At 40.3% G+C, this 20620-nt stretch overlaps 1 protein-coding gene across 10 annotated transcripts in view; it reads right to left on the bottom strand.

The window, feature by feature from the left end:
* Positions 1 to 805: 805 nt before the first annotated feature.
* PRUNE2 (prune homolog 2 with BCH domain) overlaps positions 806 to 20620 on the bottom strand; it is a 260827-nt gene continuing 241012 nt past the window's right edge. For 2 of the 10 annotated variants that reach the window (XM_076008614.1, XM_012759790.2), the window contains exons 16-18: positions 20123 to 20221; positions 15660 to 15698; positions 10346 to 10397 (exon numbers count right to left, since the gene is read on the bottom strand). In XM_076008614.1, the coding sequence (XP_075864729.1) occupies positions 10346 to 10397; positions 15660 to 15698; positions 20123 to 20221 (190 nt within the window). Of the gene's footprint in view, positions 5644 to 10345; positions 10398 to 15659; positions 15699 to 16237; positions 16274 to 20122; positions 20222 to 20620 lie in introns of those variants that run through there. The other 8 variants (XM_076008613.1, XM_076008612.1, XM_076008617.1 and 5 more) reach the window with 8 other exon arrangements.

Here is a 20620-nt window from a genome sequence, read left to right as displayed (position 1 = left end):
GAAACATGCATAAAACCAGCCTTTGTATTGATTAGTTGACAAAAATGTTGTGGCCAGAGGCTCCTAGAAACCTAACCCTGTATTCTCCCAGGAGCGATGGATCAGCGCTCACTAATTCTGCGTTCTCAGTACCTTTAGAGGACAGAACTAGTGCGGATAGTGAGAATCGACTGTAATTTGTTAACGTAGCAATAGGTATCTATTGCTATCTATTGCAATGGGGGAAAACAAGGTAATTCAGCTCACCCAATCTGAGTGGGAGGAGTTTCACAAGGACAGCATGATCAAGTGTCAAGGGCTGTGGGTCTCTCACCAGGGGAAAGGCTAGAGAGACGATGGATAGCAGTTATGAGCACCTGCCATCTAAATATCATTAAAATATTTAGATATTGAGAATAAATAATTTTGCCTGGTTAAAGAGAGTTATTTTGGACGAATGGGAATGAAACTATCTAGGAAAATTAGCCTCATAAGGCAGTCTCCTTGCTTTCTAAAGCCCATAGGCTGGCCATGGTGGCTCACATCTATAATCCCAGCAATTTGGGAGGCTGAGGCGGGAGGACGATTTGAGGCCAGGAGTTCAAGACTAGCCTGGGCAACATAGTGAGACACCATCTCTACAAAAAATTAAACAATTAGCCAGGTGTGGTGGTGTGTACCTCTAGTCTTAGCTACTCAGGAGGCTGAGGCTGGAGGATTGCTTGAGCCCAGCCACTGGAGATTGCAGTCACCTGTGATTGTGCTACTGCACTCCAGCCTGGGCAACACAGTGAGACCCTGTTTCTAAATAAATAGTAATAAATAAAATGAAGCCCACAGCTGTGTGCAGATTGATGTGTCAAAAGGCATCGGCTTAATTGAAAGCTCCATGACTGTACAGGATGATGCAACCCGGGGCAGGCTCCTGGCAAGTGGCCGTGCAGTGACATGGCCAACGCGGGGAAATGACACATGTACAAGGGAAGCCGTGGAAGGGAATAGTCCCCCCTGAGGACTCAACGTGTCCTAACACAGCGTTTCTAGGATTTATGACCGAAAGTCCTGGCTGAACGTTTACGTTCTCGTTTTGTTTATTTTTAACTCCAGCCTACAAAAGGCCCCTTATGATTTTGATTTTTAATTAGGCTCCCAACTTCACCCCTGATCCCCACACCCTATGCTCACTCCGAAGAGTGTGCTAAGTCCTTAAATATGAAAGGATTTTGTATAATGTGTAGCTTTGTTTTGTGTGTGTATATGTTTGAAAGTTGTATAAGTGGTGCTATGCTATAAACATTGAGTTCATTCTTACTTTTTCCACTCTATGACTTAAGTGTTACTGCATGAACGTGTAGATTTCTTCTGACAACTGTGTATACACGATAGTGTGCAGTCACCACATGTTACCCAGACTCCAATTCCTGCCACCACAGTTAGGTACCAGGAACAGAATGAATCTAACAGTACACCTTATAGTAGCATGTGCTTCATCTGCCTGCAATTACTTCCGGCCTTCTCTTCTGCTTCTCTTCCTTGGGAAGAGGACAGTACTCACCAGAACTCATTCCTAGATCACGAGAACGTGCAATGTCTCACTTTGTGTAGAGCAACTTCTTATTTGGCTAGTCTCTAGTCCAGGTGTCCTCAAACTACGGCCCGCAGGCCACATGCGGGCTGTCTAGCACATTTATCAGGCCTCCGGGTGTTTTTGCTGCCGCTGCCTGTCCTGCTTAGCAGCTGACTCGTCCCGGGCCCACAGTGCACACTCTCCAATGGTCTGGGGGACAATGAACTGGCCCCCTGTTTAAAAAGTTTGAGGACCCCTGCTCTAGTCTAACAACATTCTGAGAAGCAGGGGTACACATTTGCTTATTCCGTTAAAAAATAGCACAGTGGTTATTTCCAACTCTGGTTTTGCCTGAAGGTTGCAAAAGTGAACAAAGAAAACAACTAAAAATAAAATATCATTTAATACATTTTAATTTAAAAATAAATATATGCCATAAAAAGGCAAGTGAAAGGGGAAGTTGGCAAAATCAAATAACCATGAAACATGGAGACATTTCCTAAGTAAGAAATTGCTCATCCAAAGAGTACACAACACATTCTGAAAGCTTAGTCCACTGCCCTTCGAGCCATGATAGACAAAAGAGAATAAAGTTTGGGTGACGAGGAAAGGTCACTCAAACTTGGTGACTCTGGTACCAAGTACCAGCTAGATTCATGTCCAGAGAAAACGGCTGCAAAGTGAAGCCAGAGAAAGGTTCTTGCTGACTCAAAGAAAGAAGGCATAGCATGTGGAATCAATTTTTATTTCTGAATTATACAGAGAGGTTATATAGATATATTGTGTCATTACATATTTTTATATTATTAATTAATCCACATTATTTAGGGAGAATTTGTTTACCAAAACAAAGTCTAATAGATACTTTCTTTTGAGCAATCAAATACATGATAGAAAAACCTTTAAATATATAAAAGATTAATTTGTGCACATCTAAATGTTTCTAAGGGAGCAAACTACTGAGGCATTGTGATAAGACGAGAGTTGCAAACATAGTACCATAACTGAATACTTAAAACGATATCTTAATAACAAAGGCTAGGAGTAGTGACTTCCTCACATATCTCAGGGTATGTCTTAGAGGGTAACCCCATAAAACATTGTATGGCTTCAACAGGAACTTCAAGGTTTTCTTCCCCACCTAGCTATTGCCCTCAAAGAAATTTTCTCACTCCCTGACAGTAACTTCTGTGTAGATTTTTGTTCTTCCTCTTAATCAAGGAGCTAGGCAAAGAGCAATTGCCACTTTGAGAAAACAATGCGTACGCCCCAATGACCCCTTGGTTCCCTTCACTACAAATCTGCAGGAAACTGCAGATGAAGAACTGCAAAGCAGTTCCCAGAAGTCAGAACCGAAGCAAGAATGCTCAGAATGCAAGGGCTAGATAGTGGAACGATGTGGATGTTTACATAGGTCTACCTATCTGCTTAGGGATTATTTTTTCAGGATTTGGCTATGATTCTATTTACTTGGATTGAATTTACATGGTAGCTTTTTTCTAGCACATGCAATTAAATTAATTTATCTTTTTAAGATAATAAAATAGCAGATGCCTAAATATCAGAGTGGGTATGCAGACCATAGAACAGCCTGAACAAAATCATCGGTTGGGCAAGATGCTTGTAATTTCAGTGTAGGAAGATAAAGCTTCAAACAGCATTCCACCTGAGTGGTCTTCCATAAATGGGCTGGACAAGTTGAGAAAAAAAAAATATGAATGGTAAGACTGTTGCTGCGTCTGGTTGGCTGTAACAAGAACCCTCTACGAACAGGCCGATGGCCTCAGGTTTGTACCACTGAAACTGAACGTTGGATTCCTCATTACCTCCTAGAGCGACCACGGAATTCATTTTCCAAAATGGGACACTACTGAGCGAGAGTGGTAAATAGGCATACAAACCAGAATATTGGGTCACTGTGTTTATGTCAACGAGGTGTTGTGGGAGAGGCATACTTTGGGCTTCAAAAGTGGTGGTGCTCTGGGAGACTGAGGTGGGAGGGTCACTCAAGATCAGGAGTTTAATACCAGCCTGAGCAAGAGCAAGACCCCGTCTCTACTAAAAATTAGAAAGAAATTAATTGGCCAACTAAAAAATTAAAAAAAAAAAAGTGGTGGTGGGCTGTGAGAGAGGATGGGCCCTAGGGTTTATTTATTTGTATCAAATAAGTCGGATGTTATGAGGAAGGAGATCCAATAGAACACACGGTTCGACAAGATTCTAAGTTGAAAAAACCAAGAGGGGAAAATGGAGAACCATGGAGGCTTAAGGAGGAAAGAGAGCTGACCTGAGTGTGTGAGTGGAAGGAGGAGAGGAGACAAGAAGCAAATGAGGTCAGAGAAACGCAACCACCTGTTCTACCTCGAAGCAGTTCAAGGTTGCTAATAGCCAGGGCTCAAGGTGTCCCAGACAGCTCTGCTGGATGAAGTCACCACCATGAGACCATGGTGACCCTCTCCACTTCGCTTGCATTTCTGCCAGTTTATTTGTAATAGGAGACCCTGGAGACTAAGAAACGTTCTCAGAGTGAAGCAAAGACTTCGGCAACACCTGTAAATAGCTACGGAGGAGCTTCTAAGAAGGCTTCACCTTGGGTCTTGCAACACAACCCGAGGCTGGGGCGCCTTGTCTTTTTCGGCAGGCCATGTAGTGTATTTGACCGTCTCTGGATGTCAAAAATTTCTTTCTCACAAAAATCATTTATTTTGCAGCTGCATCTGTCCATTCTGTTAGAGAAACCATCTACATACAAATGGGAGATGGAGTGAGAAAGGATGTACTTGCTAGAACAGAGGTCGGCAAACTTTTTTGTAGGGATAGTAAATGTTTTAGGCTTCGTGGGCCATATAGGCTCTTGCAATTACTCAACTCTACCGTTATCCTGTGAAAGTAGCCCTAAACAGTATGAAAACAAATTTGTGTGGCCGTGTTTCAATAACACTTTATTTATGGATACTAAAATTTGAATAACTCTCATGTGCCATGAAATATTCAAAAAAATTTTTTTCCAACCAAAAATGTAAAAACCATTTTCAGCTTACGGTGGTGAACTAGAGTTGGCTGTAGTTTTCCAGCCCCTCTGCTAGAGAGCCACAGATCTGAAATCACATTGGCATTGTGAAAGGGCATATGAAAATATCTTGTAAGTGACAGTACAAACTTGAATTTATTTTTAAGCCTGTAATCTGATTACAGTGTTTAAAACAGATCTCCTTTTATAATGCATGTGAGAGAGAAATTTGGATAACTGAATGTTACCAAGTAAGTTTTGAGTAGGCCACCTTACACTGAGTTCTTGGCACTTAAAATGTAACATCTTGAGCAAAGTTTACAGCCTGAAGGGGAGACAGACACCAAACATGCAACACTGATCCTTCGGTTTTGCAATGTGGAGGTCATCACCATTCATTGGAGAAATGATGATTTTTTTTAAAAAAAAATACCAGTTCACATAAAACATGATGCTCAACTTGATAACTAAAATAAAATTGATGTGAGTTCGAAAGCCTGGCTTCCCTTTGAGAGATTAAAAGAGATTCCCATGAGCAAGAAGAAAGTGGGTACTTAAAGGATGATGGCTTCACACTGGTGTCTGGTTTGTGGCTGTCCTAAGCAGGTTTAGGATTTCGAAGGTGGAGTTACGTGGGGGCAACTTTCCCAGGGAGAACCTAAGAGAACCAAGGAGAAACCCAGCTATTCTACAGAAACATATCCACTCACACTTAACATGGATTAAAGGTACCTTACTGGTAAACACTGGCCTAAGGGATGCGATCCCACTGCACCAAGTGTTAGTAAAATATTGAAATGGAAGGTCGTACTTTCTTGCTAAGGTTCAACTAAAATCTTAGAGGCACATAATTGGCAAAATAGGAAAGTACACACAGTTTCATAAAACATGTTAAAAGTAAACAAATTCACTTCCTATTTTACCCCTTAGAAATTTAGAATGGCACCAGGTAGTGCAAAGTGGAAAAAGGTCAACATCAGCCCTGTCTCTTCCAGGTAGATATGTTTCAACAGAACCACGAAGCAGAAAGGCATCCTCCTCTTCCAGCATGGCCAACTAGGGCTTTTCTTTCAGCTTCAAGTCAATACTATGAAGAAAAGAAAGAAAAAAAAAAAGAGAGAGAAACATGAGAAACTAAATGAGAAACATTTTTAATGAGTTGGGTGGCATGTGTTTGCTTTTTCCTCAAAGGACTTACTGAAAATAAATCATGCAAGTTTCTTATGCTAGAAAAATCTGCTAAAACACAATCTTTCCCTAGTTGCCAAGCTTTTCTGTAAAATATGGAATCTGTTTATTTTTACAAAATTGTTTCTGGAAGCATTTTACACCTTTTCAAAATGATTTAAGGAAACAAGACTCATATTAAGGCTCATTCCTAAAGTCAATTAAGATAAGGAACATTATTGCACTTTGGAAGTAAGATCTGTTTTACTAAGTGGCCTTTCCTTGTGAAGCAAATAAATGATCTGCCTGAAATTAGTAATATCTGACAAGTGCTAAACAGTAAGAAATGGTAAACAATAAAACAAAGCAGGAAAAAAACCCCACAACAACTATTTTCTAGGAACCAAAGGATTTGACTAAAAGAGGTCAGCCTAACTTAATAAGGTGGATCTTTATAACTAGACAAAATCTTGTTTTTAAGAATGTCTAGTGGGTTTCCAAGTATCTAGGGAATAAGTAAAACCCTCTTGAATCAAGTGCTAGTGAACACAGCACAACTTCCTAGCACTAAAAGCCAACAAACAGTCAGAGGAAGAATTTCAGTCATGAAAACAGAGAAATGGTTTGTTTGAAAAAGGTAATTTGGGAAGTATCTGCAGATTTTGCTTATCTCTGCCCCCTTGAGCCATAAGCCTGTACGTTGCAAAGGTTACTGTGCTTTACTTGTGGAATTTGCAGCAGTTGAACAGTATTCATTCTAGCAGCTTTGCAAATAAAGCCATGGATAACCCTGGCTGCCTGCCCACCCAGTTTATAGTAATAAAGTATCTTTCTTTTAAAATATTAGCAATTCCAGCACTTACTAGCTGCGGGGACTTGGCCAAATCACCTACCTTCTCTGTTTCCATTTCTGTGTCAATAAAACGGAACAATCAAACCTCTCTTGCAGCTTGCTAAAAATGTAGCTTAAAAGTTTTTAATTGTACATAGCCAACATACTGTAATGTCTCTTATTACTATTAGTATTTAAGTATTTTTTTGAAATGAGAAAATATCTCTTTGCAAATTATTCTATTTGCAATAATCTGTCTTCTTGGGGAGGCCAACTCATCATGAATATGAATCTGTTTTTTATGCCCTCAAGCATCTGATTTGTTTTCTTACCTGCAGAATTTTACTTTAGAGGTGTTCTCTTTTTTTTTTTTTTTTTGAGACAGAGTCTCACTTTGTTGTCCAGGCTAGAGTGAGTGCCCTGGCGTGTCAGCCTAGCTCACAGCATAGAGGTGTTCTCTTTTTATTCACTATGACCTCTAGATCTTTTTCTTACATACCTTTATAAGATGGGTCATTTTTTGATATTGTTTTTGCTCCTAAATTGTACTTCCTGGCTGCAGTTATTCCCAGAAGCCTGCATTAGTTTGATTGGTAATTGGACTTCTATTCTTTCTCTCACTGTGTTGGCTCAGTTTCTCTCCCAAACCAAGAGAATGTTTACTAAACCAAAATTTGTGGCACATTATCTAAAAAGTGTGAATGTGGGGCAGAATATTTGAAATCATCTTGTGAAATTTAAAGTGCATGGTCACTGTGTTGCACCATCTGGGCTCCTGATAAAAATCTGAACCAACACTTATGCCAAGATGCCCATCACAGGACACTTTATTTTTCGTGCTGACTTTTTTGGGTGAACTGTCTAGGGTTTAATTCATCCCTTCAGCTTTTGGTAACCAAAAAGCTAAAAGACTGAGACCTATTTACCCATTTTATAGAACAAACAAGAGATAGTCAAAAGTGAACGATTTTCTTATAAGTAAATACAGGAAACCACACAGAAGATTCATTTTTGAGACAACAGTAATCTTGTGGAGATAATGAAGCTCCTAACAATACTGCTAATTTAAGTTTCCCCAAATAGAACCGTGTTTGATCATTTATACTTTTAAAAATACATGTAAAAATACAAAAAAGGTGTGTTGTAAGTTTTAGGACTTGAATAAATAAATAAAACCCAAACCTAAAAATGAGGGAGAAAAGCATCCAGGGCTACTTTTTTTTTTTTTGAGACAGAGTCTCGCTTGTTGACCAGGCTAGAGTGAGTGCCATGGCGTCAGCCTCGCTCATAGCAACCTCAAACTCCTGGGCTCAAGCAATCCTTCTGCCTCAGCCTCCTGAGTAGCTGGGACTACAGGCATGCGGCACCATGCCCGGCTAATTTTTTTATATATATGTTAGTTGGCCAATTAATTTCTTTCTCTTTATAGTAGAGACGGGGTCTTGCTCATGCTCAGGCTGGTTTCGAACTCCGCCCGCCTCGGCCTCCCAGAGTGCTAGGATTACAGGCGTGAGCCACCACGCCCGGCTCAGGGCTACTTTTAAAAATATATTCTTTTTGAAATTAAAACTTCATCTTTCATCTGAATTGAATATCCTTCATCTTTAGGCAGGTGAGCTTAGTTTTCTATAGCTAGCATTGCAGTGAGACAGAGCAACCTTCTGATAATTTTACAATAGGCCATTTCACCTCTAACATGTATTAGATGAGGTCCCTTACCAAGCGTCTGACAATATTGCTTAATGATGAATATGAGTGTTTGCATTTTGCATTTTATGTAGGAAGAGGGTGGAGCTGGGCATAACCTTCCCTCCTCTCTCTGAGGAAAACAAGAAGCCACTACGGTATCCACACACATTTCAGTTTATTACTGTCCTAAGTGAGCCCCTTGCAAGATTCTTTGCTTATTTTGCAGTTTGTCCATTCAACCAACACCGGCTACAGAAGGTGTAAAATGCTTCCACACAGAATTCTTCCCTGTCCCTGATGGATTGTAGCAGACAGAGGCCACAGGGAGGTAAATGGAGCTCCTCATTCTAGTACTAAAAGGAAGCCAGAAATCCGGGGCTGGAAGTCAGCCAAAACAATTCTTGGCTACTCCTGCCCCTCATCCTGGCTCTCGTTCTCCACACCTTGACCGTGTGCCTGGTAAGGGCTTAGGAAAGAGAGGACTGAAGGAAGGGAAGCCTGGAGAAGAACGTGTTCTTCTGACAAGTAGGAAGTTACATTCCCCGTTTGCAGCATCTCTCCCTCCTCCATGCCCAGCCTTGGAATGAACCCAGACAGGAAGCGCTGTTTGCCCTTTTCCCAAGGAAAACAGCCCTACATACGAATGAGGAGCAAAACATACAAGGCAGGCAAAGGAGAGGGTAAACCCCGAGATGTAGCAGCGCCCCGCCAGCAAGTAACTGGGCTTCCAGGTGTGCCCTCCACGCTGCCTGGTAACCAGGGCACGGCGAGCTGCTCGAGGGGCCGCTCTGTTTTGCCGAGGGAGGAAATATTTGAGAAAAGGTCTATGATAGATTGGGGGACTGGGATATTTTTGCTTTGTAGAATTTCATGTGGCTATTCGCTTGAACCGATTGCTGTCTTGATCTCAAAGAGATGCAAGAGTGACCTTCAGAAAAACAAGCTGTGTGAGTTCAAAGTTCCCCCCACGGTCTTTGGTCTTTGTGCGCTGTTCGGTTGGGACTTTCGCTGGAGTTTTTGTGCCTAAACTTCCTTTAAGTTTTAGGGTCAACGTGGCCACTGCGGAGTTATTGCACCCTGATTTTCCAGCTTCTCTTTGGGCCTCAAGGAAAAGGAGCTTCCTTTGTCACAAAAGGTGACAACGGAGACACATTTAAGTTTGATCTTTGCCTCTCCTTCTCCAGTCCTAGGAATGAGGACAATGTTCAATTCTCCATCACTCAAACCAACTTAGGAGCCCCTCGTTGGGTCAAGGTCAAGTTCTCTCTAAGAGCATGTTGGTGACCACAGTTACCTCCCTGAAACTGACGTGGTCACTAAGTAGCTCTGTTCTCCCAGCTGAGAGGTTCTGTCCTTAGTCAGGGCAGAGGTGGCACACTCATTCCAGCACTAAGACTGCCTCTTTCTGATTTAAAAACCACTGGCTCCAGAACTGCACTGTCTAGGTTCAAATTCCAGATCTGGGCCATTCTCACAGCTATAAAACGTTGGACTGCTCAGATCATCTCTCTATGCCCCTCTTTCCACATCTGTAAAATGTGCCTCATAAATTTATTTTGAAGATTAAAATCAGGCACTGCGTGTGAAGCTTTTGACAGAGTCTGGCGCGTGGTGAGAACTCACTACGTGTCAGATTTCTATTTCTCATAAGGTGGGAATCATCCAACTAGGTCATTCCTACAGTCCCATCCAGACTCAAATGCCTCCTGGACTTTGCAAAACAAGGACATCTTCTCCCCCATCCGCCAAAATATTAAATCCAAATGGAAGTTCCCACTTTCACTAATTAAAACGGACGATGTAATTCGGAAAGCTGAGTTGCATCCCTCTTGCCCACGTGTTCTCACATCTGGCTCTAATATTCATTTTCTCCTTGTTTTTGGATTGGAAAAATAGAGCGTCATATGTAAATGCTTAGATTGTCCTTATGAAATTTAGGTGGTGATCATGAATGGAACAGTGCGAAGCTGGCAGATTTCTCTTACATGAGAGCTGAACATCTAAATGAGGTTTACCCAGTCCTTAGTGTGATTTGTTTTCTTTCAGAGCCCGGCCACACAACACTACAAGTAACCACATAGCTGTTATTAATGGTGAATTCTTACTCCTTCTCCATAGAAGACATTTCTGGATCATTGTAAAGGCAGCTAGTTCTGAGTGCAAGGAAAAAACAGGAAGCAGTCAACATTTTCTCTACTGTTAGTTACCACTTTGTAAGCACAACAGATTTGGAGCATTTGAAACTGTTTCATGTGGTCCTGTTGCTAATACTGAACCAATCCACACCTGAGCAGATGATTCTTTCCCACCAGTTTTGAAATACAGTGATTACCCATGATTTAGGAACAAAAAGGAAAGATTAAAAGCTTGAAACACCTCCAGTGGTCTCCTCTGTCCTTTGTCATTTTTTTCTGACTTTACAACCTATCTTATTCAGAGAACGTAATATTATAAAATTCTATTGGTACCTCAAATAATAATTAAAATACTTTATACACAAAGGAAAATCTCTCTCAAGCAGCCTGATTTTATTTAAACATGAACATAGCTAATTTTCAGTTTTCACAAGAATGAGGATTTTCCAAGACCCTAAAGAAAAAAATGCCAGTATCAGCTCTCCTTACTGTTGCTGTTACAGAAAAATAACAGGACACTCACCACTCCATACAGCTGAGCTGTGTTCGGGTAATACAAATGAATCCTAACATTAACCTAAACTGAATATGCCCAGAAAGAAAAATGTAACCATACAAAATAATGCAATAAAAGTTTTTGGATGGCATTTGTGCTTCTTTGTGTAATATTTGCTGTTTTTGATATTCTATGGTGGTGTGATTCCTCTGTTAGCAAATTTTAAATTTGCTTTATATTAATTCCTCATTAATACTTGGTATACTTCAATTCTTACTTTTTCTCCCCTGGTAAATATTTTATTATTGGCAAAGAAACACTATTTAGAGGACTTCTATGATCCTTTTTATTTTTTTATTTTTTGAGACAGAGTCTCACTCTGTTGACCGGGCTAGAGTGCCATGAAGTCAGCCTAGCTCACAGCAACCTCAAACTCCTGGGCTCAAGCAATCCTCCTGCCTCAGCCTCCCAAGTAGCTGGGACTATAGGCATACGCCACCATGCCCGGCTAATTTTTCTATGTATTTTTAGTTGGCCAATTAATTTCTTTCTATTTTTAGTAGAGACGGGGGTCTTGCTCTTGCTCAGGCTGGTTTTGAACTCCTGACCTTGAGTGATCCTCCTGACTCGGCCTCCCAGAGTGCTAGGATTACAGATGTGAGCCACTGCACCCGGCTCTATGATCCTTTTTAAATGCAAGCATTCCCTTTGTAATTTGTGAATAATTTCATAAGCTAATTTATCTGTTTGCACATTAGAGGTATTTTGCTGAAAATGGCAGAAGGCTCTCTCCCCAGGCAGGACAGTGGCTCTTCCTTCCCTCCCTCCCCACCCTCCTTGGTGGCCTAGTATTTTTAAGGAGACTGTTTGGCAACTCTACTGAACAAGGACAGGCAAGTAAGTGTTGACAGTGTGCTAGAAAAACCTAGCAAAGCTGGAATGGAGTCAAGATAGGGCAATCTTCCAAACCAAGCTTTTCTGCTTTTTAACTTCGAGTAATCCTCCAAAAGGAAACAGCAATTTGCGAACCATTTAATACTGCCACTCCAAAGGCAGCAGATGGATTCTTCCTCATTTTCAAATTAAGAATGGCTCTATGTATACGATTTATTCTTCAGAAATATTTTCTTTCCTGTAGCGATCTAAGATTTTAGAGAAAAGATAAGGCTGACTGATCAAACCGCCTTCTGAAGTCAACTGGAGGTGGGGTGCAGTCTGAGTGGTGGGGTGTGTACGTGAGGGGAGAGGGAGAGTACTGAAGTCAACTGGAGGTGGGGTGCAGTCCGAGTGGTGGGGTGTGTACGTGAGGGGAGAGGGAGAGTACTGAAAGACACTAGTAGGAATAAAGTAAAGCGACAGAAACGTTTTGTTCCCTGACCAAATATATGTTTGCCTTTGGTTAGACCCAGCCTGAAGCTTTCTCATAGAGTCATGTGGAAAGTCAGGCATGTCTGTGAATAAAATGAACTGGGTATATCTGGCTTCTAACCATAGATCTGCAGTGACCATGTTTTCTGAACCCCAAATCATCATATGCAGTCTGCTCTAGAATTCAGGGGCCATTTTAGAGGCCGAAGGGTGGTTGAAAAGGTGTTTTTGGTCTAAGGTGGTAGGATTCTGAGGCACTCTATCATCTGTGGGGTCAACAGAGTAGAATGCTTTCTCCTAACACATTTTTCTCTTTTTTTTTTTTTTTTTTGAGACAGAGTCTCACTTTGTTGCCCAGGCTAGAGTGAGTGCCGTGGCGTCAGCCTAGCTCACAGCAACCTCAATCTCCGGGGCTCAGCGATCCTCCTGCCTCAGCCTCCCGAGTAGCTGGACTACAGGCATGCGCCACCATGCCCAGCTAATTTTTTGTTTATATATTTTTAGTTGGTCAATTAATTTATTTCTATTTTTGGTAGAGACGGGGTCTCGCTCAGGCTGGTTTTGAACTCCTGACCTTGAGCAATCCGCCCACCTCGGCCTCCCAAAGTGCTAGGATTACAGGCGTGAGCCACCACGCCCGGCCTCTCTTTTTTTTTTGAGACAGAGTCTCGCTTTGTTGCCCAGGCTAGAGTGAGTGCTGTGGCATCAGCCTAGCTCACAGCAACCTCAATCTGCTGGGCTCAAGCAATCCTCCTGCCTCGGCCTCCCAAGTAGCTGGGACTACAGGCATGCGCCACCATGCCCGGCTAATTTTCTTTTTTTCTCTATATATTAGTTGACCAATTAATTTCTTTCTATTTATAGTAGAGACGGGGTCTCACTCTTGCTCAGGCTGGTTTCGAACTCCTGACCTCGAGCAATCCCCCTGCCTCGGCCTCCCAGAGTGCTAGGATTACAGGCGTGAGCCACCACCCCTGGCCCTAACACATTTTTCAATGTGCAGATATATCTCAATTCCTCAACATGTGATGTCACCTACTTCATCGAAAGAAGAAGGACCAACTAAGGAGGATTCTTCAGGTTTTTGGCTCACGCGCTGAATCCAAAGCAAGAGCACAGACTCCAAAGACAAATCTAACTACTTTTATTCAGCCCTTCACTTTCAGGCAGTGACTCTCAAAGTGTGGTCCTGAGACCAGCAGTGCCAGTGTCACTGGGAACTTAGCTCCACCCCAGACCTGCTGAATCAGAAACTCTGGGGTTGTGGGCCAGGACATTGTGTTTTAACAGGTGCTCCAGGTCACTTTGACACATGATACAGTTTGAGAGCCACTGCTCAACTGCAATGAACTGACCCTTATGCTCATTCATTAATTCATGCAGCATAAATTTATTGAGCATCTACTATGTACTGGGCATGAGCATAGTGCATCCTTTAGGTGGGAAACCAAGACTTTTCAGGACCATCTGAGCTATTTAGATACCTTGGGGCAGGGTTGGTGGGGTGAAAGAAGAGACCAAAATGATGGATGTGAGAGAAGAAAAGAAAGCTACACAAATAAACCAAAAATAAGAATTGTTTTACTAGAGTAGCTAAACAGGAAGAGTATAAATATAGAGAGGAAAAAAAATTCATTGAAGGAGGCAAGATTTCATGATCCTATTAAGAATGACAGTATGACTTTATGGTGGGTTTGGATGCAAAATTATTGATGTTCCTTCCCCCTATCTGTTGTCTTGAAAATAGATAATTCTCTATTGCAATTTATGGAATTCTATAATTCCATAAATATGTTATTATTCATAAAAATAAATAAATAAATCTGAAGGAGAATCTGATGGAGATTTCTCTCTGTGGAGAAACTGATGAAACAAAGTGAATTGAGTGCAGATAAATGCTGAAGGGATAGATTACACCAATATTCAGGTCCTTGATTCCTAATATCTTCCTTACTTCCACAACTTGTTATTTGTGACAGTTGAGTCAGGGACTAAGAAGATCTTGTTAGAATAAAAAATTGTTATTTTTGAGTTTTGTTATTCTAAACGGTGCCAGTTATCTTGAAAGAAAATAGGAATAGTATAATGGCAAATTATACTGATGCTAACCCTTCTAAAGCAAAAACCTTTCCTTTAATTTTTAAAACAAAAGATCCATACTATAAGCAAGTAACGCTATAGGTTACCTGTAATAAAAATATACTATAGGAAAAAAAATGTCTAAATGGAGTGTTTTAATGAGAAATTGGCATTTACAACTATGCAGAAAATGTTCACTATTTATATCTTGTTTATTCAAAATTTGTAGCTATTTGGACATTCTCCAGGCTTTCTGCTTTTGCAATATCTATCAAAAATGAGAGCTGGTTATAAAAATTAACAGCATAAGCAATATTTAAAATGGAGAAGAAGCTCAATGTACTTAATAGAGCAAACCTTCTGAATAGTACTTGTTTACATTTAACTTGTAGTGTCAGAAAATTTCTTTGCAACTTGGAAACAAGAAAAGGAAATGACTGGAGATTCTTTCAGTGCAGTTAGGCTGGCTTTCTACTGGTTGGGCTATTTTACAACTCTGTAGGGACAGAGGTTAACTTATAGATTTTTGTCTAGCAAACATGCAAATAATTTCTATCCAGTGGAAAAGTCAACCCTGATATCACAGTTTATGGCTCTGTTGGACGTTAACCACTTTTGCATCTAACTTAACAAACTCATCCTAATATTCTTTCATAAATTGTCTATAGATATCTAGCTTCTCAAATGATCCTGGAACTGGTTTTAACACCTTACTGGTTCCCTCATTAAAATTAGTTGAATAAAATCATTGGTATATGTTCATTTTAGATTTGCATGGGAGTTATAATTTTGCTTTTTTGAAAATCATGCTTTAACAATAGGGAGCAATGACTTTTTCCTTATTCATCAAAATAGCTCAGAGGCAGTATGTCTGGGTCACTAATAAGGTGTTTGTTGTTGTTTTAAATTTTGGAAAGCCATTAAATTGATGCTATAAAAATCTTCCAAATTTTGAATTGCTATCATTTCTCCCCATGAATATCAATTAGCGAGGTTCTGCTGCCTCAATATATCTAATGATCATCTGGATGTTACTCTATACGTAGCCGTCCCTGTGATGTGCTTTTTTGTTGTGGTGCCTAGAATTGCATGTACACTTTCAAAAGTTATACAACAGTCATAAATGCATTCCTTCAGATAACCAAGATCATGGGGAAAAACAGATTGTAGTCAGAATAACACAGAGATTGCATTTATCATAGAAGAAAGGGAGTTTTTAAAATGTAGCATTATTACCAGGATGCAAGTACAAAACACCAAGCATGCAGATTCTCCCAGTTCATTTCTGAAATGCAAGCTAACATCATGCCAGCTGCTAAATGAAAACCAAGTCTTACTTAGCTGATTCTGATGCTTCCCTCAGTTCTTCATCCAGTCTGCATGAGCAAAAATTATCGCAGTAGAAAAGAAAACATAAAAGAAGCAAGCAGAGCATGAGAGAGTCACTCAGCAAAGCAGAGCCAAATGTAAGTGGTGCATATATGCTTTTAAAAACTGTTCTCTGGAGCAATGAGACACACTCCTCCAATTAAATATGGTGTCATTTCCTCCCGTTCAGTGTTTATGTGCATTTATGTTGCACATTCCTTCACGAGAGGCAGATATAAGAGTTGCAAGGGGATCAGAACATGCTGGCTGAAGAAAGCTGAAAACATCCATGTCAGTCTGTTGGGGACAGTTAAAGTGAGCTTGCAGCCTGGGCCAAGTCAGGTATGATCTGGTTTAGTAGGTTTCAGTTGCAAATTGGGTTGACCTCAACAGCTTTACACAAAGGACAAAGACCAGGAATGGTATACAGGGGACAGATACAATGACCTCTTGCTCATGCTCTAGCATGTTGAGGTCACCCACAAGTGAAACAATGGTGTACACACACAGAGGGTCCAGCGTGAACTGTAGGTCAGGAGATTTTTACCTCACACTTCTCTTATAAGATCTCTCTTCATCGTACCTTACAGGATAAAAAACGAATGCCATGAGGAAAATGAGAACAGATGGAAAAAATGACAGGTAAATGTTTTAAATGAGAGAAAAAGCCTACACAAAGACAGTCATGCGCCACATAACAACAGACTGCATATACGATGATGGTCCCATAAGATTATAATACCATATTTTTACTGTACCTTTTTAATATTTAGATAGGTTTAGATATACAAATACTTACCATTGTTACAACTGCCTACGGTATTCAGTACAGTCAAATGCTGTCCAGGTTTGTAGTCTAGGAGCAGTGGGCTATTGCGCATAGCATAAGCATGTCGTAGGCTATACCATCTAGGTTAGTGTAAGTACACTCTATGATGTTCACACAACTATGAAATCACCTAAAGATGAATTTCTCAGAAAGCATCCCCCAGCGTTAAACAATACATGATGGTAATAATCAAATTAGCTTTTGTTGGGTTTGTTTTTTTTTTCTTTTTCTTTTTGAGACAGAGTCTCACTCTGTTGCTCGGGCTAGAGTGCCGTGGTGTCAGCCTAACTCACAGCAACCTCAAACTCCTGGGCTCAAGCGATCCTCCTGCCTCAGCCTCCTGAGTAGCTGGGACTACAGGCATGCGCCACCATGCCCAGCTAATTTTTTCTATATATATTAGTTGGCCAATTAATTTCTTTCTATTTATAGTAGAGACGGGGTCTCACTCTTGCTCAGGTTGGTTTCGAACTCCTGACCTTGAGCAATCCGCCCGCCTCGGCCTCCCAGAGTGCTAGGATCACAGGCGTGAACCACCGCGCCCGGCCCAAATTGGCTTTTGGAAGAAAGCATATTTTCATTAGATTCATTAGATAATCATTATAAATCAATGATTTATAATTTATGAATATATACAGTCCATCCTCATTATTTGCAGATTCCATATTTGTAAATTTGCCCGTTCACTTGTATTTGCAACCCCCAAATCAATACCAGGCTCTTTTTGGTCACCTGTGGATATGTGCAGGGTGGGGAAAACTTGGAGTTGTGTGATGTGCACGTTGCTACCTGAGGTCAAACAAGGTGAGGCCCTGTCTTCTTGGTTCATACCATAAACAAGTGTCCTTTTCATAGTCTATTTAATGCCATATATTTCTTATTTTCATGTTTTTGTTGGTAATTTTGCGGTTTAAACTGGCCCTTACGCATAGTGCTGCAATGCTGTCTCGTGTTCCTAAGTGCACGAAGACTGCAATGTGCCTTACGGAGAAAACACGGTGTTAGTTAGATAAGCTTTGTTTAGGCGCAAGCTAGAGTGCTGCTGGCCATTGAGTTCAATGTTGATAAATCAACAACATATACTAAATAAGGTGCCTTTAAACAGAAACACAGATAAAGCAATGTGATATGTTGATCAGCGGATGAAAATATTGTGACCAGAGCCTTGCAGGAACCTAACCCTGTATTTTCCCTTGGAACAATAGCTCAGTATTCACTACTTAAGTCTTTGCAGTGACGTTATAGACTGTAACTGCCACAAATAATGAGGATCAACTATAATCAATGAGTATAAACCTGATTCCAGGATGGGCCAGTTTTTCTTGCATTTAAACCCTTTCATAACAGGTTCTGTCTCAGCTGAGTACTGGTTTTGGGACTGGCTGAGATCAGATTGTTTGAATGTTATTCAGTAATAAAATGAAGCTGTGGCTTAATTTGAAATTTGAATAATGTGAAATTGAGGCAATGAAGACCAATAATATAAATGGCAGAGAGGATATCCCAAGAAGATGAATTACAGAAAACGGAGGAAAACATGGACATGTGGGGAGGACATGAATGATGCTCAATTTCTTTCTCTAGAAGAAAATCTTTCCAGATGGAACCTTTCCTCCTGAAGTAACTTTTCCCAAATGGAGCCCTTGAAATCTGATGTGTGTAGAGGAATGAAAAAAATACCCTGGGTATAATTTAATTTCTCAGCTGAACTTTTCCATTTGGTAGTGAGTCTCTCAAAGCAACGTGATTATAATAAATAACATTCTGGATTGCCAACTCTGTGATGGGAGGCTTTGTGAATGCTCTATGTACAGTGCTCTCATTCAATCCTCGGGGCTGTTCCACGAAATGCAAATTATGTCCCCATTTTACAGATGCTGAAGCTGAGACCCAGAGAATTTTAATAGGTTGCCTGAAGCCTAAGAAACAGTGAGAGGTAGGAGGGAAGGGCCAAATCTAAATTTACAAAGCCCATTCTCTTTTCACCTATTGTCTCTGTCCTACCATGGAAGTGTTATCATATTTACTTGAAAAGTGGCCAATGCTCGATTCCACCGAAAAAGAGAACGTCCTTGTCATCTTTTGCAAAGGGAGACAGCATTAAAGGAAGTGAGTGCACCAGTACTTTTTTTTTTTTATTTAAAGAGTAGGAGTGGATTTTATTTAAAGAGTAGGAGTGCCTCTAAAGGCACAGTTTTTAGAGGCAGCAAGCCAGAGCTATGATGAATGCTGGCTGTGGGAACCCCATGAGGCTAATGAGGACTGAAGCCATCATTAGGATCTTACGAACACTCTGCTTGATTCAGCTGGGCCAACTGACCACTATAAGACCAATCAGTCTCCTGTGTTCATGCCTGATATTGTTATGTAGGAAAACCAAATGCACCCACTTCTGAGCTTTGAATTTAAAAGGACACTTAAAGGGAGGTAGAAGAAACTGCTGGAAAGGGGCATGAGAATTTTGGTGTCAGGCTGACCTCAATTTGAATTCTAGTTCCATCTCTTCCTGGTTCCCACTTATACTTTGCACAATTAACTTCTTACTAAGTTATCTTCCCTGCATCTGTAAAATGGGGATTTACTATGAGAGTTAAATAAATGATATAAATACAGCACCTCTATGCCCAGCATTTCATAGACACACATTAAATGAGAATCCTTTCTTTCTAGTTTCTGTGCCTTTGTGTGTGTGATGGTGGGCGGGGCAGGAGGTGTGGGGGACAGACAATTTTGGAAGCCCAAGTTGAGAGGTCCATTTTGCTATCCATCTGATGGAGGAAGATGGGTGATACTTGTCTGTTTTCTTTGAGCTGATGATTAAGTCCCTCTCAATTCTAATCAAGTCAAAAACTAGTGAATCAGACACAGAGAAAGTAAAAACATATGACACATAGAAAACAATGGTTCTTTGCAACAATGGACCATTGAACTGAATGTTCAGTTCAGTTCTAGGATCCCCTGTTTTAAAATCCCAGCTCCAAGTACTTGATTAGTTAACTTTTACTCTTATTTTTGCAGTGCAATCCTGAGATCTTCGGAAGCCAAGCAAGGATGCTGCTGCTGTGTTACCCCGTACCGAGCAGGGAAAACCTTTCCTGACCACCCACTACTGGACAAATACTCTCTACCTAGTCTTGCACCTGAAAGGACTCATGGGGGAAAAAAGGGATTTAAAGAAACAGAAAGAGTTATTTCTTTCTATTTTCCTAGGGTCATGCAGATAAATTGCTTTATATAAGGCAATAAAGAAATCCAAGCTATGCTAAGACCCCATCGTGCCTATGCAGAGAGAGGGACACGAGTAACTGATACACTGCTGAATGTTCAATTTACGCATTTTCCAAAGTGGTAACAGGATTCAAGGTAAAAATGAGTAACCATCAATAATCCCAGGAGAAGATTATACAAAAGAGGATTTTAAAGAATAGAACAGTTATCTATAGGTTATAGGGGAAAACAACTCTATTTATGGAAGAAAATTTAATATTGCTTTAAAAATAAGATAAGCCATTTCCCCACTATTGCAGAATGGAGTTGTTTTCCAACCCCGCTCTCCAAACATGTACTATTTCTTAACACATCTTTGAAACCATCAGGACTCACTTGATGATGCTCTCTGGAATGTGGATGCAATCCATCGGGATCAGCCCACTGAGTTCTGATAAGCTATTGACATATTTAATTTTACTGCTGAATTTTGAACTAAAAAAAGAGAAGAATATATCATTAGAAACTACGTCATCTCTTCTAAGGCCATTGCCTCTTTTTCAAAGTCCTGATACACTTAACGTCTTGCCCCAGCACTCTTTCTAAGAAGAAAGGCTAACATCATTCAAGCAGTGACTACATATCAGACCTTGTTTTGCTGTTGTATTTTTTTAATCTTTTAAATTAACAAATAAAAACTGTATATATTTATTATGTATAACATGATGTTTTGAAATACATATACATTGTGGAATGGCTAAATTTTGCTAATTAATATATGCATTATCTCACACATAAATCTTTTTTTTATGGTAAGAATACTTAAAATATACTTTCTTATCTAAATCTACTATCTCTTCAAGGATATAACACATTGTTATTAATTATCATCAC

This window comes from Microcebus murinus, chromosome 12 (genome assembly GCF_040939455.1).
Source record: "Microcebus murinus isolate Inina chromosome 12, M.murinus_Inina_mat1.0, whole genome shotgun sequence".
In the NCBI taxonomy this organism is placed as follows: domain Eukaryota; kingdom Metazoa; phylum Chordata; class Mammalia; order Primates; family Cheirogaleidae; genus Microcebus; species Microcebus murinus.
This window is presented reverse-complemented; position numbering and strand designations above follow the sequence as displayed.